The 26,035-nt window shown below is 46.7% G+C and overlaps 1 protein-coding gene across 1 annotated transcript; it reads left to right on the top strand.

The window, feature by feature from the left end:
- The first annotated feature begins 17,531 nt into the window (after positions 1 to 17,531).
- S1pr5 (sphingosine-1-phosphate receptor 5) lies at positions 17,532 to 22,655 on the top strand. The gene is made up of 2 exons (XM_005336130.4): positions 17,532 to 18,853; positions 20,438 to 22,655. Exon 2 carries the CDS (start codon positions 20,455 to 20,457, stop codon positions 21,649 to 21,651), a length of 1,197 nt encoding a protein of 398 aa, XP_005336187.1. The 5' UTR covers positions 17,532 to 18,853; positions 20,438 to 20,454; the 3' UTR covers positions 21,652 to 22,655.
- The last annotated feature ends 3,380 nt before the right edge of the window (positions 22,656 to 26,035 follow it).

The following is a 26,035-nucleotide window of genomic DNA, read 5'->3' as shown; positions in this document are numbered from 1 at the left end:
GGAGTCCTTATTGCCTCACAAGGGAGAGATGGGCTTTGGAGGCCACAGATGACCTCGCTACTTTTGATCTGGCGACTCACCCCCAACCCCTCTGAGGCCTCAGCTGTTCCTCTGCTAAGGGAGGAGCCTGTACCCCTGGCCCTTTACTCTCCCTCCCCATGAGGACACCGGTAAGATCAGCTCATCACCTGGACCGCTGTCTCTAGCACACAGTCCAGTCACCACTGTGTTCCTCCCTGAGAGGTCTTCCAGGATCCCTGGCATTGGTGGGACCCTAACTGTATTGAATTTTGTCCCCACAAGCTTTTCCTCCTGTGCTTCTAGCCTCCAGGAGGCCAGATCAGCACTCCCAGCCTCTACACCTCAGTTGTCCTTGCACCCCTAAAGCAGTAAAATGACAATTAGTCATGATTGCCCAGGCAGTTGATGCAGTCAGATGGTTTGGAGAAGGGACCTTGCTTCAGTGTCTGCCAAATGGGGTAGTACCACCTCCTAGGCTTTGGAAAAAGGATGAAACAATTAACGTCAAAAGCTTAAGACAGTACCTGGACCCCAGCAAGCACTTTGGGACTAGTTACTGTTTTGGGTTTTTGGTACCAGGGATTGAATCTAGGGATGCCTTATCACTGAGCTACATCTTTAGCCCTTTTTTATATTTTATTTAGAGACAGGAAGGAGCTCATGGAGTTACTTAGGATCTCACTAAGTTGCTGAAGCTGGCTTCTTTTTGGGAGGGAGGTACCAGGGATAGAATTCAGGAGTACCCCACCACTGAGCCACATCCCCAGCCCTATTTTGTATTTTATTTAGAGACAGGGTCTCACTGAGTTGCTTAGCACTTCACTGTTGCTGAGGCTGGCTTTGAACTTGTGGTTCTCCTGCCTCAGCCTCCAGAACCACTGGGATTACAGGCAGTGCACCACTGGCTTGTCACTGGTTTTGTTGTTATCATTCTTATTTCCACTGCTGCCCTTGTGGGGTTCAGTCCCTGTGATCGCAGACCTTGGCTTCCTGGCTCTCATTCTGATTCTTCAAATGCATATAGTAACTTGAAGAAGTAGTCTATTTGTGAAATTATTGTATTTTTCAATATTTATTTTTTAGTTGTAGTTGGCCACAATACCTTTTATTTTCATGTGATGCTGAGGATCGAACCCAGGGCCTCTCACGTGCTAAGCGAGCACTCTACCTCTGAGCCACAACCTCAGCCCCTTACGAAATTATTTTTATGAACAATTTCCACCAGATCAAAAAGGATCTGAAGTACCATAATCCAGCAGAAAAATAGCATGAGAAATATTTTTTGATATTCTAGTAAACCTGTTTTTTAAAAATAGAAAGAGATGTAGCTCAGGGGTAGAGCACTTGCGTAGCATGCAAGGAATCTCAGGTTCCATTTCATTCCCCAGCATGGGGTGGGGGAGAGAAAACAAGAAAAAAGAAAAATCAATTGATGACATTAGGACACCAACTCAAAATTCCACTTGAGTAGCTTTCAATAAGGTAGGATTTTCTCTGGGTGAGGATTTTCTCCGGGTGACTATACTATAGTGTGTGTACATTAATTTTATCCCAGGACTCTCAGCAATTCCAAAAATGTTTCCGTGCATCTCCACCCAGTTCCCATGCCCCTTGGTGAAATAAATCACACCCTGGAAATCCCTCCCAGGCTGAGCAGTTGCTGGAATAAATTTCACAGTCTTAAAGAAAACACAAATAAGTGGCTAGGCGCTTTCTCACAGTAGATCACTGTCCTTGTCAAACTTCCCCTGCTTTTTTTGGAGTCATCCTGTCTTGCCTCTTATGCATCAATTACACAATGGATGCGGGAGGTCCTGTTCAATCCCCAGCATTAAAAAAAAAAAAAAAAAAAAAAAAGGACTGTGGCAAAAAGAAAAATCAATGGTCAGTGATACACTATAGGGTTTTGTGACAGAATGTTCTAGAAATGAGCTCTTCTCATTGCTGCCTTTTCGGTTGAAAGACTGTAAAATTATCCTTTCATTCAATACATGTATCCTGAATATTTACTTCATGTCAAACACTATACCAGGTGGAAGCTGTAGATACTATTGTCTCCTCTTTGGGTCTTGCATGTGGGATCTGAGAGATAAATGATGAACTTCTTACACAGATAATTACTTAGCTACAATTCAAATAATGGCTCTGTAGGAAAATACAAGCTTACAATAATAAGAGTAATCTAGTTTGAGGACTTTGATCCAGTAGGACTTCTCAAATGAAGCCACATTTAAGTGGGGCTTTGTATCAAAGAGGAAAGATCAAGAAAGAAAAGAAAAGATCAATCAGAATGGGAGCCAGGAAGCCAAGGTCTGCGATGACAGGGACTGAACCCCACAAGGGCAGCAGTGGAAATAAGAAGTCCAAAGCTCAGTGGTTTCAACCAACCAAAATTTATTTCTAGCTCACGTTTCTCATGTTATATGAACTGGCAGGGACACAGTTCCACACAATCATGCATGCAAGGATCCGGGATGACAAGGCTGCCACCAACCTGTAACTGTACTTTATCAAATTCACTGCCTCCATTGACACAGAGGGGCAAGACTGGACATTTCCTTTCCTTTCTTTGTTTCTTTCTTTTTAATTCAGTACTGGGAATTGAACCAGTAGTGTTCTACCTCCAAGCAACATCCAAGACCTTTTTTAAGCCCTTTTTTTTTTGGTACTGGGGATTGGACCACTGAGCCACATCCCCAGTCCTTTTGTAAATATTTTATTTAGAGACAGGGTCTCACTGAATTATTTAGAGTCCTGCTGTTGTTAAGCCTGGCTTTGAACTCCCTATCCTCCTGCCTCAGCCTCCTGAGCCTCTGGGATTACAGGGGTGTGCCATCGTGCCTGACAACATCCAAGCCCTTTTATTTTTTATTTTAAGATGGGTCTTGCTGGGGCTGGGGATGTGGCTCAAGCGGTAGCGCGCTCGCCTAGCATGCGTGCGGCCCGGGTTCGATCCTCAGCAGCACCACATACCAACAAAGATGTTGTGTCCGCCGAGAACTAAGAAAAAATAAATAAAGGTTAAAATTCTCTCTCTCTCTGTCCCCCTCTCTCACTCTCTCTTTAAAAAAAAAAAAAGATGGGTCTTGCTAACTTTGCAGGCTGGCCTTGAACTTGAGGTCTTCCTTCCTCATACTCCTACAAGCATGTACCATACCCAGCAATGTTTAGGATTTACAAAGGCTGTGCCCAGAAGTCATATATGTCATCTTGACTCCTATTTCAATGGCCTACATAAGTCAAGGGAGCCACCTAACTGAAAAGGCTGAAAAGGCTTTTTTTTTTCATTCAGTGAATATTGGTCTACAATAGAAATGTTTACCATGGGATTTAAATGATGAATAAAAACTAGCCAGAAAAAGAGGAAAGAATTACTTCCTGGGGCTGGGGATGTGGCTCAAGCGGTAGTGCACCCACCTGGCATGCGTGCGGCCCGGGTTCGATCCTCAGCACCACATACCAACAAAGATGTTGTGTCCACCAAAAACTAAAAAATAATTTTTTTTTTTAAAGAGAGAGTGAGAGAGGAGAGAGAGAGAGAGAGAGAGAGAGAGAGAATTTTCAATATTTATTTTCTTTTTAGTTCTCGGCAGACACAACATCTTTGTTGGTATGTGGTGCTGAGGATCGAACCCGGGTCGCACGCATGCCAGGCGAGTGCGCTGCCGCTTGAGCCACATCCCCGGCCCCCCAAAAAATAAATATTAAAAAAAAAAGAATTACTTCCTGACAGAACAAAGCACAGTCAAGGCCATTGGAAGCAAAAAGACAATGGGTCTGTGGGTTTAAAACTTTGACAGAAAAGGATTTTCAACACACTGCACTATTTTCAGTCAAAATATCGATCAAGGTGAGGAACAAGTAAAGACATTTCAGAACATGGAATGGCTCAAAAAAGCATTACTTCCCATGCTCCCGTGTTCTATTAAAGCTACTGCAGGGTGTGCTCCACCAAAACAAAAAGGTAAAACAAGAAACAATGCATAAGCATAGCCTTGTGTCATCCTGCACATCTGTAATCCCAGCAGCTCTGGAGGCTGAGGCAGGAGGATCGAAAGTTCAGAACCAGTCTCAGCAACTTAGTGAGAACTTGTTTCCAAATAAAAGATAAAAGAAAGGCTGGGATTGCCTCAGTTCTATCACTCCTGGGTTGGTAGAATTCCCTAGTAGAGAGAACCCAAGAGGAAAACAGAATCTCCCTATAGGTTTTCCGGCAGATTTGATTCTGTGAAGAGTTAAATTTAGAGGCACTGCCAGAAAAGCAAAGTCAAATAAAGGCAGTGGGGGCAATTAGCTCCAGGTGGAAAATTTATACCTTGTAATAATTATAATTCTCAGTTGTATTCTTCAAAGGGAAATGAAATTACATTTCCATAAAAGCAATAATAAGAATACAAGCCACCAAGATATCGAGTGGGTGCATGTCTCATTTCTAGCCCGGGGCTCAAAGGGCAGCACGCAATGGCTGGGAGGCATCTCAAACCCAGCCAACCGCAACCTGAACCCCTGACCTTTCATCTGCCCTATGGCCTTCCTGTCTCAGGTGCCAGAAACAACCCACGGTGCCTTGGGGACTCCTGATGGCCCACATTAAAGTGCTCGGAACAACCCATCCCACACTCTCCAGCTTGGCAGTCTTACAGTAAGAGCAGTCTTACTCCTAGGCCAGGTGATTGCATGGTTACATGATCTGAGCAGGGCCAATTAATTCAGTACTGGGCACTTGGATGTCACTTTGCTCTTGGTTGCTGAGTCGGAATAATGGATCCCTATTGACACCCAAAGAGAAACTTCATGGCTAAGCCAAGAGACAGCAACTTAGATTCCTGGAGACCTTGGAAATGTGTGTTGTGTGTGTGTGTGTGTGTGTGTGTGTGTGTGTGTGTGTGCATGCGCGCATGCACACATAGGGCCACACCCAGAGTGTTGCACATGCTAGAGAAGCTCTTCCACTTCCACTGCAGACCACATTGGAACATCCTCCTTTTCTTTTTGTACCTGGGATTAAACCCAGAGGCGCTCTACTACCGAGCTACACCCCAGCCCCTTTTTAATTTTTAGTTTGAGACATTATCTCCCCTAAATTGGCCAAGCTGGCCTTGAACTTGCAATCCTCCTGTCTCAGTCTCCAGAGTATCTGGGATGACAGGCATGTGCCACTGTGCCCAGCTTCAGTTTTTTTTTTTTTTTTTTTTTTTTTTTTTTTTTTTTTTTTTTTCTAATTTTTTCTTTTTACTTTATTTGTTTATTTATATGTGGTGCTGAGGATCGAACCCAGGGCCTCACACATGCCAGGCAAGTGCTCTACCACTGAGCCACAGCCTCAGTTCACTTTATTTACACACACACACACACACACACATTTGTAGTTGAACACAATACCTTTATTTTATTTATTTATTTATTTTAATGTGCTGCTGAGGATTGAATCCAGCGCCTCACACATGCTAGGCGAGCGCTCTACCACTGAGTCACAAACCCAGCCCCAAGTTTTTTTTTCTTTTTAATGAATTAACTCAATTGTTTAGCTGTTTTTGTTTTTTTACTCTTTAAACTAAATAAAACCCTATAAACGCAGCTCCTACTTTATACCAGATATTACATTAAAGAGTTGATATGAGGGCTGGGGCTGGGGCTCAGTGGTAGAGGGCTCGCCTAGCATGTGTGAGGCACTGGGTTTGATCCTCAGCACCATATAAAAGTGAATAAATAAGATAAAGGTATTGTGTCCATTGACAACTAAAAAAAAAAAAAAAAAAAAAAAAAAAAATTAAAGAGTTGATATGAATTGTCTCCCTGAATCCACTGAGAAAGGGAATAATTGCAATTCTCATTTAACTGATAAAGAACTGAAGCTCACACTGGCAAATCCCCCTATCCAAATAATCAGAACCAGTGTTCCAAGTCACATCTGGCTGAGCCCAAAGCCTATCTGAACTGAGCCCCTGGAGCAGAGCACTGGCCAGTCTTTCCCATTCAGAGTCAACACTGAGGGGACTGAGGGTGCGGACAAAAGCCAGACGACCTAGGCTGCTGGAGCTTTCTTTAGAGCGCACCTGGGAGCTTGGAGGGTTGTGAACAGGGGAGGACAGGAAGAAGAATGGATTGCAATGTAGACAGTGTAATAAATAATAAAAACAGTAGCCATAGGTGGTGGTGACCACTTGTAATTCTAGCTACTCAGAAGGTCAAGGTCAGGGATCACTGGAGCCTAGACATAAATGTCTCGGCTCGGCACAGAATCACGAGCCACCACACGCCTTGTAGATTCAAACAGCAATTCTTTATTCCCGAACTCACACCGGCCTCTCCAAACACGTTCTGGGGAAATCCAAGTTCTGCCCGCACAATTCACTTCCCAAATCTTTTTCCCCAGGAGAACTCAGTGGGGAAACTCAGGCATCAGGAATGCCCTATTCCTAGCAGCAATAAACTTAAACCTGGAACTTCCTTAAAACCCATATAGTCTTAAACCGGGAACACCCTAAACCCAAATTATCTTAAACCTGGATACTTCCTAAAACCTGCAGGATACACCCTAATCCTGGATCCACCCTGGTCCTTGAGCAGGGTCACCTTTCTCAAAGACACATGCAATGTCCAAGGCAAGGCCATTTAACATGGGGTACGCTGGCAAGGAAATTTCAATGCATCATTCCTACTAGGCAATGGCCCTCAGCACCTAGGAATTTGAGGCCCGCCAGGGCAACATGGGGAGACCCCATTGCAAAACCAACAACAACAATGATAATAGTAACAGAAAATAGTAACTATTCAAAGCACAGTGAGATATCATCTCATACCCACTGGACGGCTACAACTGAAAAAAAAAAAAAAAAAAAAACAGAAAATAACAAATGTTGGGAAAATGTGCAGAAATTGGAACCTTTTTATACTGTTAGTGGAAATATAAGAGACTGTGGATGCTTTGGAAAGCAACTCCTCCAGATGTTCAACACAGAAGTATAGAGTTCTTGCCCAGCACTCAGTGATAAAGTGCTTGCCTATCACTCACGAAGCCCTGGGTTCCATTTCTATATTCCTAGCCCCCCTCCCCCACCAAAAAAAAAAAAAAAAGCCAGATACAGTGGCACAAGTCTGTAATCCCAATGATGTGGGAGGCAGGAAGATTGCAAGTTCAGACCACCCTCCTGAGCAACTTAACAAGATCCTGTCTTGAAATAAAATATTAAAAGGAGGGCTGGGGATGTGGCTCAAGTGGTAGCGCGCTCGCCTGGCATGTGTGCGGCCCAGGTTCGATTCTCAGCACCACATACAAAGATGTTGTGTCCGCCAATAACTAAAAAATAAATATTAAAATTCTCTCTTTCTCTCTCTCTCTCTTTCACTCTCTCTTTAAAAAAAAAATATATTGGGGCTGGGGATGTGGCTCAAGTGGTAGCGCGATTGCCTGGCATGTGTGCGACCCGGGTTCAATCCTCAGCACCACATACAAATAAAGATGTTGTGTCCGCCGAGAACTAAAAAATAAATATTAAAAATTTCTAAAAAAAAAAAAATATTAAAAGGACTAGAGATGTCCATCAGTGGAAAAGTACCCCTGGGGTCAGTCGCCATTACCAAAGTTAAACATAGTTGCCATATGACCCAATAATTTTACTCCTAGGTATATAAGCAATAGAAGTGAAAAACATGCACACACATATGCATATAAAAATATACACAAGTGTACGAAGGAGCATTATTCAAGATAGGCAAAAAGTAAGAACAACCCAAATGTTCATCAGCTCCCGAATGAATAAACAAAATGTGTGGCATCCATCCATACAATGGAATATTATTCAACCAAAAAAGGAATAAAAATTCCAGCTACTCAGAGGCTGAGAAGGAGGGTCTCAAGTTTGTGACCAGCCTAGGTAACTTAAAAGACTCTGTCCCAAGCCAGGTGTGGAGGCGCACACCTGTACTCCCAGTGACTGGAGAGGCTGAGGTAGGAGGATTGCCAATTCAAAGCCAGCCTCAGCAATTTAGCAAGGACCTAAGCAACTCAGTAAAACCTTGTCTCTAAGTAAATTACAAAAAAGGGCTGGGGATGTGGCTCTCGGTGGTTAAGGCTCTTGAGCCCTGATTAAAAAAAAAAAAAAAAAAACTGTCTCCAAAAAAAAATAATTAAAATTAAAATTCAACTCAGGTTTTTATAAAAGAATGAAGTACTTATTCATGCAATAAGGATAAACCTTGAAAACATCCAGCTCAGTGAAAGAAGCCAGACACAAAGGCCATGTATTGCATGATTTCATTTCTAGGCAATGTCCAGAACAGGCAAATCCATCAAGATAAAGCAAAGGAGTGGTTCCCAGGAAAATGTTGGGGGTGGGGTGAGAGTGACTAGCTAGCTGAGTACAGGGTTTGATTTTGCAGTGATGAACTTGTTTTCAGATTCATCATGGCAATGGTTGTCTGACTCTCGGGATACACGAAAAAATATAGAATTGTATATGTTAAATATATGCATCTTTTTCTTTGTTGTTATTGCTTCATTTGTTGTTGTTGTTATTTTGTGGTGTGGGGGATTGAACCTAGAGCCTTACATATGCTAGGCAGGTGGTCTACCACCGAGCCACATTCCTAGACCACAGTGTGCAAATTGTATGGTATGTGAATTATTATTATTATTATTTTTTTTTGGTATGTGATTATATTGCAACAGAGCTGATAAACTGTAGCAATGTTAGCTGGGCACCATGACACCTATCTATAATCCCAGCTATTCCTAAGGCAGGAAGATGACAAGTTCAAGGCCAGCCTGGACAATTTAGGGAGACCTTGTCTCAAAAGAAAAGTTAAGATGGAATCCATATCAGTGGTAGAGCATGTGTTTAACATGTGCGAGGTCCTGAGTTCTATCTTCAGTACTGTAAAAATAATAATATTAACTTTTATTTTATTTTTTTATGAGAGTGAGAAAGATTTTTTTAAAAGAGAGAATGAGAGAGGAGAGAGAGAGAGAGAGAGAGAATTTTTAACATTTATTTCTTAGTTCTCGGCGGACACAACATCCCTGTTGGTATGTGGTGCTGAGGATCGAACCTGGGCCGCACGCATGCCAGGTGAGCGCGCTACCGCTTGAGCCACATCCCCAGCTCCTAATATTAACTTTTAAAATGTAATATTTGAAAAAAAAATTAAAAAATAAAATGTAATATTTGATCTTGTGGTTAGTTCTCAGCCAGTCAATGTGCAGAAATTTTTAACCAATGAGCACATTCCTACTAAGATCACTGGGAGAAAGAAAGGGGCATTCATGTCTCTATTTTTCAGGTGAGGAAGCAGAGATCAGAGAGGTTTAGCAAGTTGTCCATGGTTAGCAGTTAGGACTTGGCCAGATTCCAGGGGCCTGGCTTTCAAGACCCCACCAATTCTTATCCTTATTCCATCCCAAACCTCACTTTTTCTTTTCTTTTGGTACCAGGGATTCAACCCAGGAGCACTAAACCACTGAGCCACATTCCAGCCCTTTTTATATTTTATTTAGAGACAGGGTCTTGCTGAGTTGCTTAGGGCCTCCCTAAGTTGCTGAGGCTAGCTTTGCACTCACATCCTCCTGCTTCAGCCTCCTGAGCTGGGATTACAGGCCTGCACCACTGCGCCCAGCCCAAGTTTACTTTTGTTCCTGTTTCTTCTTCACCCTAAGCCAAGCTCATATGAGGCCCAACTGATTTCAGGATCTTCAATTAAAGGCCCCAGGCCTCAGCACGTGCTGATCCAATCTCTTGGCTGCCGTTTCCCTCTCCAAATTGTGAAATGAAGTGAGAAGGAGCAAGAAAGAAGGAGGAAGTGACTCCAGGGTTTCAAACCTAGAACCTGAGAGGTAAGAGATTACAGAGGGTCCCCAGAGGAGGGGATGCCTGAGGGAGCAAGGAGGGCTGGTCCTCTCTCTCCTGAGGGCCTGGCCCCAGAGCCACCTCCACAGTTGGGAGCTCTCTCTATTCCTTGGCCTGGTTTAGCCCAAGCTGGAATTGAGGACACTTGTGGGCGGATGAGGTCAGATTTTCCCCTGAGGAGTTTTCCAGGCCTGCAGGTGAACAGGTGGGAGCAGAAAGGCAGGCCCCACCCGAGGACCACCCAGCACCTGGGAGAAGGTGGGTCCCCCAGTAGCACCCTACCTTCTCTTCCCTCCCCCTCCTAAACAAAGCTTATTTGAGGGAGCCCGCTGGGTGACTGTACTTGCCCAGCCTGTGAGAGACTCTGGCTTGGATCCCTAGCACCACAAGAACAAACAAAACAAAACATTGCTGTGCTGGATTATGATTCAACCATAAAAAGAAAGGAAGACTTGTCGGGGGGCTGGGGCTATACCTTGCACGCACAAGGCCCTGGGTTCAATCCCCTGCACCACCAGAAAAGAAAAGGAAATGAAAACTTAAATCATGCGACAAAGGTGAACAACACCCAAAACACAAAAGACCACACAGCATATGACTCTACTTCTCCAGGTGAGTAGAAGCTGGGTGCTATGGTGCACATCTATAATCTATCTCAGGAGGCTGAGACAGGAGGATTGTCAGGTAAGCCTCAGTAATTTAGCAAGACTCTCAGGAACATAGTAATACCTTGTCTCAATAAAAACCAAAAAGGGTCGGGGTTGTGTATTTGCCTAGATTTGCCTAGCATGAGAGAGGTCCTTGGTTCAATCTCCAGCACAAGACGGGGTTGGGGGGGAAAACAGGTAAATACACAGAGACAAAAAGCAGATTTGAGCCAGGCACAAGGGCACTACCTGTAATCCCAGCAGCCCAGGAGGCTGAGATAGGAGGATCAAGAGTTCAAAGCCAGCCACTAAGCAACTCAGTGAGACCCTGTCTCTAAATAAAATACAAAATGGGCTGGGGTAGGGGTTGGGGCTGTGGCTCAGTGGTAGACCGCTTGTCTTGCACATGTGAGGCACTGGCTTTGATCCTCAGCTCCTCATAAAAATAAACAAAGGTGGGCTGGGGATGTGGCTCAAGCGGTAGCGCGCTCGCCTGGAATGCGTGTGGCCCGGGTTCGATCCTCAGCACCACATACCAACAAAGATGTTGTGTCCACCGAGAACTAAAAAAAATAAATATTAAAAATTCTCTCTCTCTCTCTCTTCACTCTCTCTCTTTAAAAAAAAAATAAATAAACAAAGGTTCTTTGACAACTAAAAAATATTAAAAAAAAAAAATAGGGATGGGGTGTGGCTCAGTGGTGGAGTGCCCCTGGGTTCAATTCCCAGTATCCCACACACACACAAAAAGAAGATGAAGGAGAAGGAGAAGAAGAAGAAAGCAGATTTGGTGATTGCCAGCGGCCCAGGGAGGAAGCAATAGGGAAGAACCCCTTAATGGGTGTGGGGTTTTCTGGAGGGTGATGAAAATATTTTCACTAAATAGAGCTGATGCTTGTAAATGCATTACATCCAATGCATTGCCCTGAATTATTTCTTGAAGATAGAGACTTTTATGTTATCTTTAAAAATAAGACAGAAGGAAACGGGCCTGGCCTTTGCCAGTGCGGAGTCCACTGTAGGAACACCCTCTCCGCTCTTCCCTCTGCATGCTTTCTTTTTTTTGTATTGGGGATTGAACCCAAGGGTGCTCTACCACTGCTCTATATACCCCATCCTTCTCATTTTATTTTGAGACAGGGTCTCACTAAATTGCTGGCCTCAACTCTGCAATTCTCCTGCCTCAGGCTCCCAAGTAGCTGGAATTACAAGTGTGCACCCCCAGATTAAACTTTATTCATTATTTATTGTTGTTGCTATTTTGGTTCTGGGGATTAAACCCAGGGGGGGCTTTATCATTGAGCTACATCCCTCAGCCTTCCAAGTTGCTGGAATTACTGGCGTGCACCGCGGTGCCCAGCTAAACTTTGTTTTTATTTTTGGTAAGGGGGATTGAACCCAGGAGTACTCAACCGTTAAACCACATCCCCAGCCCTTTTTTTATACTTTTGTTTAGAGACAGGGTTTTGCCGAGTTGCTCAGTTTCTCACTGAGTTGCTGAGGCTGGCTTTGAATTCAGGATCCTCCTGCCTCAGCCTCCGGAGCCTCTGGGATTACAGGCTTGTGCCACAGTGACAGCTTTCCTTTATCTCTTCACACATGTATCCCCATATACACACAATGTTATGGTTTGTGTGAAGTTCAAGGTTGATCCCCAGTGCAACAATGCTCAGAGGTGGGACTTGCTTGGATCATGAGGGCTATTAGGTGGTGGGGCCCAGTTGGAGGAAGTAGGTCACTGGGGTGTCAGCTTTGGAAGGTTGTATCTTGTACCTGCCTCCTACTCCTCCTCCTCCTCCCTCCCTTTCTCTCTCTTTCCCTTGTATATTGCCATGAACTGAGCAGCTGTCCTTCACCTCACCCCTTTGCCATGAAGTTCTGCCTCATCTCAAGCCCAGAGCCATGGAGCCTGCTGACTATGGACTGAAACCTCTGCCACTGTGAGTCAAAATAAATCTTTACACTTTAAGTTGACTTTCTCAAGTACTTTGTTACAGTGATGAAAAACTAACATACACAGCCTTCCTCACTGAACATCCCCACCACGGTGGTACCTGTGTTAGTCAATGAACTTCCATTGATTCCTCAGTGATTTGGAACATAATTCACAAAGTCCATAGTTCACTTTAGGGGTCCTTCTTGGGTATATAGTCAGTGGTTTTTGGCAAATGTAGAACGACATGCATCCACCACTGGAGTTTCATACAGAATATTATTTCTGCCCCCCAAATTCTGAGTCCTCTCTCCTTCTCTGCTAATCTCTAGCAACCACTAATCCTTTTCCTGTCTGCATAACTTGTCTTTACAAAATGCATATAGTTGGGATCCTGTGGTGTGTAGCCTTTTCAGATTGGTTTCTCTCACATAGGTATGCACATTTAACCTTACTTCATGTCACCTTATGTCCTGAGACATCATTTCCTTTTTGCACTGGATAAAATTCCACTGTCTTTATGTATCACAATTTATTCATTCACCTACTAAAGGTCATCCAGGTTGCTTCCATGTTTTTGTAATGTATTATTTTTTAAAAATGTTTATTTATTTATTTATTTATTCATTTTAGGTGGACACAATATCTTTATTTTATTTTTATGTGGTGCTGAGACTCGAACCCAGTGCCTCACGCGTGCCAGGCGAGAGTGCTACCACTTGAGCCACATCCCCAGCCCCTGTAATGTATTATTATTATCATTATTATTATTAGATTTTTCTAGTTATACATAGTAGTTGGGTTCACACATGCATGGAAACTCATTTCATTTCTTGTTCCCCTTCTCCCCACTAACATCTTGGCAATTATAAGTAAAGCTCCTACAAATATCAATTCTTTTCTTTTCTTTTTCTTTCTTTCTTTTTTTTTTTTTTTTTTGAGAGAGAGAATTTCAATATTTATTTTTCAGTTTTCGGCAGACACAACATCTTTTGTTCATATATGGTGCTGAAGATCAAACCTGGGCCGCATGCATGCCAGGCGAGTGCGCTACCGCTTGAGCCACATCCCCAGCCCGCTCCTACAAATATCTATATTAGTGTTTGTGTAGACCATATTCAGTTCTTTGGAAGTAAAGCACTCCAGTCAAGAATGGTAGCACACACCTGTAATCCCAGCAACTTGGGAAAGAGGAGGATTGCAAATTCCAGGCCAGCCTCAGCAATTTAGTGAGACTCTCAGCAACTTAAGGAGAAACCATTTCAAATTAAAAAGGACTGGGGATATAGCTCAGTAAAGTGCTGGGGATTCAATCCCCAGTACAGAAAAGGAGGAGGAGGAGGAGGAGGAGACACTTAGTCCTCAGAAGAAGGGAATTGAGCTCCATCCTCTAGAGGGAGGAGTATCAAAGTATTTGTGGGCAAAAACATTAATCACCAAGGTGATTAATAAATGTTATAGGAGAATCTTTGAAGTTATGCAAATATCTTGCTAAAGGTTTTTTTTTTTTTTTAAAGAGAGAGAGATAATTTTTTTTATTGTTTATTTTTCAGTTTTCGGTGGACACAACATCTTTATTTTTATTTTATGTGGTGCTGAGGATTGAACCAGGGCCCTGCGCATGCCAGACGAGTGCATTACCACTTGAGCCACATCACCAGCCCCAGGTTTTTTTAATATGTATTTATTTCTTAGTTGTCAATGGACTTTATTTATTTATTTTTATGCTGTGCTGAGAATCGAACCCAGTGCCTCTCACATGCTAGGCAAAAGTGCTCTGCCTCTGAGCCACAACTCCAGCCCCAAATATTTTGCTAAAGTTTTGACAAACAATTTTATTTTTTAAAATTTATACTTATTGGGCTGGGGTTGTGGCTCAGTGGTAGAGTGCTTGCCTAGCATGCATGAGGCACTGGGTTCGATCCTCAGCACCACATACAAACAAAGATGTTGTGTCCGCTGAAAACTAAAAAATAAATATTAAAAAAAAGTTCTATAAATAAATAAATAAATAAATAAAGATATTGTGTCCACCAAAAACTAAAAAATAAATATTTTTAAAAAATTATACTTATTTATTTGTTTGTTTGTTTTGGTACCAGTGATTGAATCCGGAGGTGCTTAACCACTATGCCACATCCCCAGTCCTTTTTTCTGTTTGTTTGTGTTTTGGTACTGGGGATTGAACCCAGGGCCTTGTGCATGCGAGGCAAGCAGTCTACCCAGCTATATCCCCAGCCCCCTAGTGCTTTTTTCTTTTTCTTTTTTACTTTTAATTTTGAGACAGGGTCTTGCTAGGTTGCTGAGGCTGACCCCAAACTTACCATCCTCCTGCTGGAATAACAAGCATGCTCCACTGACTCAGCCTAAAATAAAGTACTTTCGAGCAATGAAAGATGCTTCAGGCTCATTTTGTGTGTGTGTGTGTGTGTGTGTACATGTTTTTCTGCTCAACCTCTAGAATTAACCATTTCCCCGAGGAGAGCTGCTTCCTTACATCAGAAAATGGTACTTAGAAACCAAGATCAGGGTGCTGGGTGTACACATTGCTCTTGGGGTGTCATTACAATGGATTCTCAGCAGAACTGGGAAGTATGTGTGTTTATGTGTGTGTGGTGTGGTTTAATCTATTTTATTTTGAAAATAACACAATATCACAGACTAGGTAATTTATAAAGAAGTCTATTTTGACTCATGGTTCTGGTCCAAGGTCAAGGGGCCCCTCTGATGATGGTGTTGCAGAGTCTCAAGGTAGTGCATGATAAAATGTGGCAAGAGACCTGGGGCTCTGAAGAAATGTAGCCAAACTGACTTTTATAGCAGACCCATTCTCAAGATAATAAATAGATTAGTCCATTAATCCATTAATTAATCTACTCATGAGAGAAGATCCCAATCACCTCTTATAGGTCCCACCTGATTCCAACTCTTAATATTTCACAAGTGGGAATGAATTTCAACATGAGTTTTGGAGAGGACAAACCATAGCAGTGTCTCTGTGTATATGTACTAACCCATGTATACACAGGTATCTATATTTATTTTCTTCTGTGTTAAAAGAAACATGATATACTGATAACTCCAGTCCAGCATCACATTGCTTATTTGTAACTTATTTGTAACCTTCCTTCTCCAATAGCATAAAACCTGGCTCCAATACCTACAACATAATTGTACTTGTTCAACTCTAGCATGCAAATATCTTTAGAATTGTTAAGCTGTACATCTGTGAGAAACAAATTTACTGACAAGAATACAGTTTTTCTGACTGCTGTTTGAGAGGGAAATCTGACTGAGCTGAACATATCGGCCTGTGGGTAGGAGCCAAAGTTGGTCCTCTGGCCTCCAGTTTGAGACCACCCCCCACAAACCCTGTGGCTCTGATTTCTGGCCATGGGAAAGTTGTCAGTTCACACCTTCCTGCTGTCAAGTTCAAGTGTCAGGATTTCGTGGAGGAGGGGTGGGAATAGGAAGCTCTGAAGCTTCCTGCTGAAGCAGCCTACTGGCTCCGAGGGTGGGTCAGGGGTGTGAAGGGGCCATGCAAGACATAGACCCTGCTCTGCCAGAGAGTGGGCACAGACTGGGCGGGGCAGCCCCTGTGGGCGAGGGCCCAGCAGAACCTGCTGGGCAGGTGTGCTGGCCCAGGCAAGCCTTAGGCAGGCAGGCTGCAGCAGGATCAGGGAGGCCAAGGGTGAAACCTGACTGCCTGGTGAGTGGGAGTGGGAATGGGGTGGGGGTGGTGGTGCCCTGGACAGATGGGGCCTGAACCCTGATCCTTCCTAATTTGTCTGAGGGTTGGGGATATAGTGGCAATCAATGCTAACCTATACTAATATTTATGGAGCTCTCATAGTACACCCAATCTTTATTAAAACTCTTCATGCTGGGGGGGGCGCTGGGGTTGTGGCTCAGTGGTAGAGTGCTTGCCTAGCACGTTTGAGGCCCTGGGTTCTATTCTCAGCACCACATAAAAAACAAAAAACAAACAAACAACAGCAACAACAACAGCAACAACAAAACTTTTCATGCTCCACAGCCCTGGGAGTGGGCACTGTGATTATCTCAATTTTACAGATAAAACCACTATTTTACATATGAAACCACTAAGGCTCAGAGGGGTTCTTCCCAGTGTTCTAAATCACCAAGTGGCTGACCTGATTCCAGACTCTGAACCATTAACCTTTCTACATCTGGATAGCTGGACGGGCAGGGATCCCTGTCTTCTTGGAACTGAGTCTCTAGGGCAGAGACACACAGATGAACAAATGAACAAATTAACTGTAGATATGCCAACTGCCATTTGAGAATGGGGAGGAGAGGGACAGATTAGGGAAGGCCTCCCTGAGGAGATGTCTGCTGGGAAAAGCTTGGGGAAGGACATTTCAGGTAGATTGATCTTCAAATTCAAAGCTTTTGAGGTGTCTGAGGACCAAGAAGGTCAGTGGGGCTGGAACTAAGTGCGTGATGCGTCTGGGGTGTGTAGAAGGGACAAGTAAAGAATTGTGGGCTCTCGGAGGACAGTTTACTCTGAGCAATCATGAGAGGATTTAGAGCCGGAGAGAGACCAGTCTGTATATTAAGAACTGTGGCTTGATGGTGGAGCAGACATTAGGGATGGGAGCATCATTTCTCCAGGGGACTCCTGACATCTGCCCCATATGCCGCAGCCTGAGTCCCCAAGGTCCCATTCCGTGGGAAAGAGGCACAAAGGGAGGAGGCCAGAGTGGAGGGTGCTAAGCCTGGGGCCCACTGCCGGAAGAGCACCACTCTGCCCCACAGGGAGGTGAGATTGCCGCCTGGGAGGTGTGAAGGGGCCACCTCACTCCCCTGGGGTGCTGTTTCCCCTTGAAGAAGGAGGTCTTTTATGGGGCACCTATTTGGTGCTGGGAGAGGCCACCACGGCCTTGGGGGATCTTTGGCTCTCATTTTGCCTGGTTAGGAGCCCAGGGCTTAGTTTATGGGGCCGAAGGACCTGGGTACTGAAGGGTTAACGCCCCTCCCCCAGGGATCCTATTGGCTGCACTGTCTATGATTGGCCTGAGCCAGCAGGAGCCGTTCTGCCCACTCGGGAACAGCGGGGGCGGGCGGAAGCCGCCAGGATTCCCTAGGGAACACACCAGGGCGCGATCTGCGAGGATTCCTAAAGCGTTATATAGGGGACCTGACCTGGACGCCCTCAGGATTCCTCCCACAGGGACACTGCTCCATCCATCCCCATCCTCGACTTCTGTCTCATCTCTCGTGGGGCATCCTTACCCCACCTGCTGCCAGCAGTGCCTGGAGAGACCAGGCAAAGGGCATGTCCCAAGGAAGGACAGACCCAGGCCCCTTCCCGGCTGTAGCCTCTGGTCTGAGGGCTGTGGCCTCTGGTCTGAGGGCTGGGCCCTCCAGGAAGCTGCGGGAACTGAGGGGAGGATTGGTGTGTGGCCAGCTGGGACTGGCGGGTTGGAGGAGGTACGGCCTGGGAGAGGCGTGGGAGAGCGACACAGAGATGGGGAGAGGGAGAACAGAGACTTTGAGAGAATCGAGGAGAGACACAGAGGAAGTGAAGGAAACATTCATTCATTCACACTCCTCAGTGGGTACTTACTGGCTGTCTCTATAGTACCGATGACAGTACCAACCCTGCTCCCGTGGAGGCGACTGGCTGACAGTACAGTGGGGACAGAGCCCAGAACACAACATATAAGTAAATCACCTCTTCAGGAGCGACAAGAATGGGTGCGGGGAATGCAGGAACCAGGAGGCTAGACGATTCACACCCTCCTTATTCGGGGACCGGGAAGTTCCCATTTGAATCCTGCCTGTGTCAGCCCCTCCCCCATTCTCCCCGAGCGGGGAGTTGGAGGGAAATGGGGAGGGGCCTCTGCTTGGGAGCAGTAGGGACTTATCCGCAACAGCGAGAGGACACAAGCTCGAGGACCTCCGCCCCTGCTCAAGACCCCTGCTAATCTGCGCTGCCTGGTCCTCCGTTAACGAGAGGTCCTAGGGGCGCAACCCAGGAGGGTGTGGAAAGTGGGGAGTGGCGGTGCTGAGGCTCTAGAGGATCTCTTTGATGGGAGTGGGGAAAAGCTCTTTAGGTTGGGGCCGCCCGCGCTGAAGAAACCTTCCCTAAGCAGGGCTCCAGGTTCTCTCACCGCGACGGAGCGTCCCTGGGAGCGCAGCCCAGCCCCCGAGCGGGAAGCTGAGGGCTCGCCGGTGCCAGTCGCCGCCGGGGCGCTCTCCGGTGCCGCGGCGGGTGGCACAGGCTGGCAGCCACGGGCTGAGTGCCCAGGTCCCAACGGGAGGGGTAACGGCTTGCGATCGCTGTCCCTCCCCGCCTGGGACCCGCCCCCTAGACTGCCAGCCCCAGACCCGCCCCCGAGCTGCACATTCGGCTGTAGGCAGCACACCACCTGGGCACACTGGTGAGTATCCAGCATTAGACCCTTGAGGGCACCGGGCTCTGCATGCCTTGCCCACTCTGGGGCCTGGAAACGCACAGGGCTCCTTGCTGGGCTTTCCCGATCCTTTTCCCGGGACGTCTGGGGAGGGAAAGCCGACGACTCCCTGGCGAGGTTCAGGGTCCGAGATGGGGCTGGGGGCTTTCGGAAAACCTTGCCCTCTCTCTTTCCTGGACAGACTACTCCAAGTTCCGCTATTTCAGTCCTGGTCGAGGGGGTTGGTGCAGAAGCTAGGCGCCTCTGCGCGCCGCACGGGTCAGACACTGCGTAACCCGCGTCTCTGTGTATTTGGAGCCTCCCCCGCCCCCAGGGAGTCTGAATCAGTGACTCCCCGTGTGTCTGAATTGGCGGGTGGCTCCCGGTATGCGACTGAAGCTTTCTGAGATGTACTTATCCCTGGCGGTGTGCAAAAAGTTCTGTTCCCCAGCCTTGGATTTCTTGTCTGTTAAGTAGGAGCCGCGAGACTGTGAAAGCATTTCTGTGTGACTGTTTTGTGTGTTTTTTTCCCCTTATATTTAATTTTTAGTTGTAGTTGGACACAATACCTTTTTATTTTTATGTGGTGCTGAGGATCGAACTCAGGGCCTCACTTGTGGTAGGTGCCTGCTCTACCGCTGAGCCACAATCCTAGCCCATCTCCGTGACTGTGTTTATGTGAGAGTCAGAAAACCTCTGCGCCAGCGTCCATGTGAATTATTTCTTTTGAGCCTCAGTTTCCTCATCTGGAAATTGAGACTTAGTATAGAATTGTCAAGAGGATTAAAGGGCACGCTCGTTAGTGCGAAGTATTCTTTTGATTTAATGACATGTGGGTCTCTCTGCAAAAGCCTGTCTATGCTAAGGATTCTGACCACTGCCCTTGAGCTCTGCCTCTGACAAATGAGTGGGTAGAATTAGGTTTCTCACTGTCTTTTTTTTTTCTCTCTCCAGGAAAGAACCTTGTGTGTAGCAGGGCGTGTGGAGTGTGGGGCTCTGAGTTGCATGCAGGCTGGGTGTGGGTGGATGGAGGTTGTGAATTTGTGGCCTGTGCTACAGTGTGAGCCCTGTCTTCATGAGAATGAATTTTGTGTTCTTGCTTATCTCTCTCTGCTTTTGTCACTAGTCCCATGTCTGAATGTATTTTCGCTTTTTCTTCTGTTTGGTGGGGCAAAACTATTTTTGCCCTTGTCTGTGAACGTGTGTGCACACGTACTCCTGTTACTGTGTTTGTGTGTCTCTTTCTGCATGTCTCTTGTGTTTTGGGGTGTTCCTGTCATGATTAAATATGCCTCTGGATATTCCTGCTTGTGTTATTAGTGTTCCTTTTATAGAGAATTGTGCGTCATCCTGTCCCCTCCTGATATTATGCGTGTGTATCTTCTCCATAGATACTCCCCTCCCATCCCGAACACTCTTTGAACTTCTCCTGAGCGAGTGTGAGAGAGTAGTGGGTTGGGGTTAGGGACCCTTTCCCTGGGCCTTCTAGACCTTGTCTGTTCCTACCTTGCTGGCTTTGGGACAGTCCTCAGAGAGAACAGCCCTACTGACACTGCCCTGTCTTCTTCGCAGCCTTGGGGCAGCAGCCCATGGAGTCAGGGCTGCTGCGACCAGCGCCGGTGAGCGAGGTCATTGTCCTGCATTACAATTACACCGGCAAGCTACGAGGAGCGCGCTACCAGCCCGGCGCAGGATTGCGTGCAGACGCTGTGGTGTGCCTGGCGGTATGCGCATTTATCGTGCTGGAGAACTTGGCGGTGTTGTTCGTGCTCGGGCGCCATCCGCGCTTCCATGCGCCCATGTTCCTGCTCCTGGGCAGCCTCACACTGTCTGACATGCTAGCAGGTGCTGCCTACGCCATTAACATCCTACTGTCCGGGCCACTCACGCTTCGATTGTCACCTGCGCTCTGGTTCGCTCGTGAAGGAGGCGTCTTTGTGGCGCTTGCCGCGTCGGTGCTGAGCCTCCTGGCCATTGCACTCGAGCGCCATCTCACCATGGCGCGCCGGGGACCCGCGCCCGCTGCCAGTCGAGGGCGCACACTGGCGATGGCCATCGCAGCTTGGAGCGTGTCGCTGCTCCTCGGGTTACTGCCCGCGCTCGGCTGGAACTGTCTGGGTCGCCTGGAGGCTTGCTCCACTGTCCTGCCTCTCTACGCCAAGGCCTACGTGCTCTTCTGCGTCCTCGCCTTCGTGGGCATCTTGGCGGCCATCTGTGCACTCTATACGCGCATCTACTGCCAGGTACGAGCCAATGCAAGGCGACTGCGAGCACGACCAGGGGCTAGCAAAGGCACCTCCACCCGCTCGCGCCGCACACCACGATCCCTGGCGCTGCTGCGCACACTCAGCGTGGTACTCCTGGCCTTCGTGGTGTGTTGGGGCCCTCTCTTTCTGCTGCTGTTACTAGACGTGGCATGCCCCGCCCGCGCCTGTCCTGTGCTCCTGCAGGCCGACCCCTTCCTGGGCCTAGCCATGGCCAACTCGCTTCTGAACCCCATCATCTACACGCTCACCAACCGTGACCTGCGTCATGCGCTCCTGCGCCTTGTCTGCTGCGGCCGCCGTCCCTGCAGCCGAGGCCCGAGCAGTGTCCAGTTATCTGAAAGCGCTCCTGGGGCTTCAGGCGGCCTGCGCCGCTGTCTACCCCAGGACTTGGACCCCAGCTCCAGCCGCTCTGAGCGCTCATCGCCCCAGAGAGATGGACTGGACTCCAGCGGCTCCACCGGCAGCCCCAATGCGCCCACAGCTCCTCGGACCCTGGTACCCGAACCGGTAGCAGATTGACGCCGTCAATCTGTCGTTGACTTTCCCAAGAGTTCTTTGGCAGACTTTTTCTTTTTTAAAAGAGAAATTTGTAGGAGACACAGCCAAAGACGGCGGAGACAGAAGAGACAAAGGGAAAACATAAACTCCCCAAAAAGAACAGACAAAAATTTTCCACCCTTGTGGAATTGACGTTCTGGTAGGGGAACGGACAACACAGTGATGTAATAATAATGGAGATAATTCCAGTGACCTTACAGGGACGTTATGAGACAGTGTAGAGGTGATGACACATAATGTGAGCTGAGATGTCATTGTCCTGGGGAACACCTGAAGGAAGAGTATTTCAGGATGAGAAAACAGCAAGTGCAAAGATCCTGAGGTTGGAATGTGCCCATGTATTCTATGAAAAGCTAGGATGGGGCTGGGGATGTGGCTCAAGTGGTAGCGTGCTCGCCTGGCATGCATGCAGCCCGGGTTCGATCCTCAGCACCACATACAATATTAAAAAAAAAAAACAGAAAAAAAGAAAAGCTAGGATCTCCACGTGGGCAGAGCAGCAGATAGAGGGAGAGAATGGGAGGAAACAAGAACAGGAAGTGACTGGGCAGAATGTAGAAGACTCTGGATCCTGGAATTTTGCTCTAAAGGAAGTTAGAGTCAGGAGGGGTTCTAAGCAAAGAAAGGACTGGCCCTGATTCAGGTGTTCACAGGCACCTTATGGCCAGTGTGGAGGGCAAAGGTGGAAGGCAGAAACAGGTGAAGGGACAGCACTGACCCATAGGAGTAATGAGGAGACCCCCACTATGCTCACACATGGTGAATTCTAGATAGATTTTGGAGGTAGCAAACAGAATTCCTGAAAAATTGGGTGTGAGAAAGAGGGAAAGAAAGCTGTCAGGAGCCATGCCAAGAGCAGGGCATCCTAAAATTTGATTCTGGGAGACTCAGCCAAATCCTGACAACAAAATTTCTTTGAGTGTAGTGTCAGATAATTCATTAAAAATAAAATTGCAATAAAATGAGTGGCTACAGTTTATAACGCTTGGCTAGTCCCCTCCACTGTGCTTTGCCCGGGAATCACTTATTTTTTTCACCCTATTGTAACCTTGTAAACTAGCTGTCCTTTTCCCCATTTTACAGATACAGAAACTCCAAGCAGTGAGCACCTCTCCCCAGTGTCCTGACCAGATGATTAGCCCAGGCTGTCTGGCCCCCAGGCGGGAGGAGGCCAACCCCATTATCTGGCCCCTGGATGGGTCTGGCAAGACCAGGCCAATGCGCCCCTGCCCTAGGGTCGACATTCTTGCTTGGGGGAGATACAGGGCCCCGTTTGTGTCCATAAAAGGCTGTAGGCGCTCTGACCCTGGGCCCGGCTAGTCCCCAGGCACATTCCTGACCGCTGCATTGAGGGGGTTGGCCCCGGGGCGGAGAGGGGGCGTCTGACTTGGAGTTTAGATTCACATGCGCCATCTTCTGGGAGGCCTTGGTATTGCAGGCAGCCATACAGACCCGTGATGTAGGGGTCGCTGACTGTCTTGAGCATTTCTTTTTCTTTTTTTTTTTTAAGTTTATTTTTTTTAAAGAGAGAGAGAGAGATAATTTTTTATTTAATATTTATTTTTTAGTTTTCGGCGGACACAACATCTTTGTTGGTATGTGGTGCTGAGGATCAAACCCGGGCCCCTCGCATGCCAGGCGAGCGCACTACTGCTTGAGCCACATCCCCAGCCCTTGAGGAGCATTTCTGCCAGCCCTGCTCAGGCTGCTTCTTCAGGCCATATGCGTGTACAACTAACATGTTTCCTGGAACATGAGTATACCCCAAACCGAGGTCACAGTCCTAGGCCTCTCCCAGAACTCCTACCCATAGGCTTCTCTAATCTTCAAGGAGAATCCAAGACCTCCTTGGACACCCCACCCTGGTTCCCTTTGTTGGTGGTATGATGATAGGGGATTTATAAATTAAAAAACAAAAACAACCCCCCCAAAAAAATGCATTAGAAAAGCACTCAGCTCCCCTTCCGGGTTACCATCACTGTTGATCACTGTTGGAATTCCTGGGGAAATTTCAGACCTAGTCTGTGGATAAAAGAACTGAAATGCAAACATCTCTCTTGTCTCTCTTACACCAATTTATCACTCTTCAATGCCGATGTCTGGCTGGGCACAAATAACCGAGCTGCCACAAACCCTTGTAGATTCAAACAGCAACTCTTTATTCCCCAACTCTCACCGGCACTGCACACACCATTCAGGAATACACTCCCTCCACCAGGCTCCGTCCAGTCTCTCCGAACCCCTGGAGAACTGCCCCGCAACTCCAAAGTAGCAAGAGCCGGAGGCAGCAAGAGCTGGAGGCAGCAAGAGCCGCCCTATTGCCCTATACAGTAAAGGTCAAATATACAATTCAATCAATCCAGCATCACAGCAAAATTATATATAGCTTAATTCAAATCATCATCTCAATGGTTTGCTGGCAGTCACCTTTCAACCATTCCCTCTGGCAAATGCCAGGCGTCATTCTGACTGGGTTGTGGCTCTCAACACTTCTACATCTTGCTTTGTTCACTTAATAGCATGTCTTGGAAACATCATTTAACTATTTATTTTGAGACCAGTTCTTGATATGTTGCCCAGGCTAGCCCTGAACTGCTGGGATCAAGCAACCTTCCCACCTTAGCCTCCCCAGTGCTGGAGCTACAGGCTCTCATTGCTGCACCCCATGATCCACACATGTGGATCTTGCTGTTTTAGTCTGCTTGAACTGCCATAGCAAACACATAACAAATCCATAACAAACTGGATGGCTTAAATAACATATATTTATTTCTCTCAGTTCTGGAAGTTAGGAAGTTCAAGATCAGGGTGCTAGCATGGTTGAGTTCTGGTGAGATCTCTCTCATCCTCACCACATCTTCACATGGCAGAGACAGCAAGATCTCTCTCTGCAAGATCTGTTCTTAGAAGGGCACCCATCCACCAAACACAGTGGCACAGGGCTGTAATCCCAGCTATTTGGGAGGCTGAGGCAGAAAGATCATAAGTCTGAGGCCAGCCTGAGCAACTTAGCAAGAACTTGTTTTCAACCCCCTCCCCCCAACAACAACAACAATAACTAAAAGGCAATAATCTAATCCCATCATGAGGGTGTCCCATCTTCATGACCTCATCAAAACCAAATTACCTTTCAAAAGCCCTATCTCAAAGTATCAAAATATCATCCCACTGGGTTAACACATGAATGGGCAGAGAGTGTGTAATTCAGTCCATGATACTTGGTCTTTTCTTACATTTCCTTAAATAGGGATAAATGTCCATATAGTAAATGTTTCACTTCTTTTAAATGGCTGTGTACTAAGTCTCAGCATGGATGTGCCATCTCCTATTAAGTCATTGTTCTGAAGGTACATAGGGGTTGAGTCCAATCCTGATACATTATACTGCAAATGTTTGTGCACATACAGTACTGGTAGACAAATGTCTACCGCTGGTTCACAGGGCTGTAGGTTTGATTTTTGAGTGATAACAAGATGTCCTGGTGGATGTGCCAGGAGCCTGCTGGTTCCAACTCCTGCCACTCGGCGCATCCGCTAGGTCTCCCCCTCTGGATATGTCAGGAACTGCAGCTTCACACAAGGAGTGTGCGATGGGGTGTGCAGGAGGTGGGACTCCACCCTAACCCCTGGGTAGAGGTAGAGGAGTACAGACAAATAGTGAGTCCGCTGGATTCCCCCAGATGCTCCAGGAATACTTTTTTTTTTTTAAATTTAAATCAGCATCTCTTATTCCATCTAACGTTTCCTTTTATTATTCTCTTCGTTTAGATGATCTCTTTTAAGATAAATTTAAGTACTTTTATTACAAGTTATAACTTTATAAGGATGGCCAATTGGCTCAGGGTAGCCCCATAAACGGCTACCATAATCCAGAATCTCTCACCATAAAAATATCAACCGTTCATATTTATTGGGCCTTAGCATTCTCACTTAGCCGATAGGTGCTATTATTAGTATCCTTTTATTGGGGAAGAAACTGAAGCACAGAGAGGTTAAGGGACGGGCGAAAGGCACCGAGCTGTGGAGAGGCAGATCTAGGGTAGACGACAAAAACCCAACAAGGTAGCTAATTCTAGGTGGATCAAGAGGCTGCCGGACTCAGGCCTGGGCTGTGTGGAGTAAAAAGGAGAAGAGCAGGTGGTGGTGGTGGAGTTGCCCTGGGACGAATCTGGACGGATGGAAAGGACAACACGAAGTGGGCTTAAGCCAGGCCAGCTTAGCTCGATGCCCGGCTCCTGGAGGACCGGCACCTGCGGGGAAGGCGGGGAATCGCCTCTTCTACCCCGCCGCGCCCTTTCCGCCCTCTCCCCGCCTCCTTCCCGCGCTCCGGGTGGATACCCCCCACC

The sequence above is a fragment of the Ictidomys tridecemlineatus genome, chromosome 2 (genome assembly GCF_052094955.1).
Source record: "Ictidomys tridecemlineatus isolate mIctTri1 chromosome 2, mIctTri1.hap1, whole genome shotgun sequence".
Classification (NCBI taxonomy): Eukaryota; Metazoa; Chordata; class Mammalia; order Rodentia; family Sciuridae; genus Ictidomys; species Ictidomys tridecemlineatus.
This window is presented reverse-complemented; position numbering and strand designations above follow the sequence as displayed.

What these genes read in the sequence shown, in the direction of transcription:
- S1pr5 (XM_005336130.4), top strand. Translation starts at nt 20,455, where the DNA reads ATGGAGTCAGGGCTGCTGCGACCAGCGCCGGTGAGCGAGGTCATTGTC.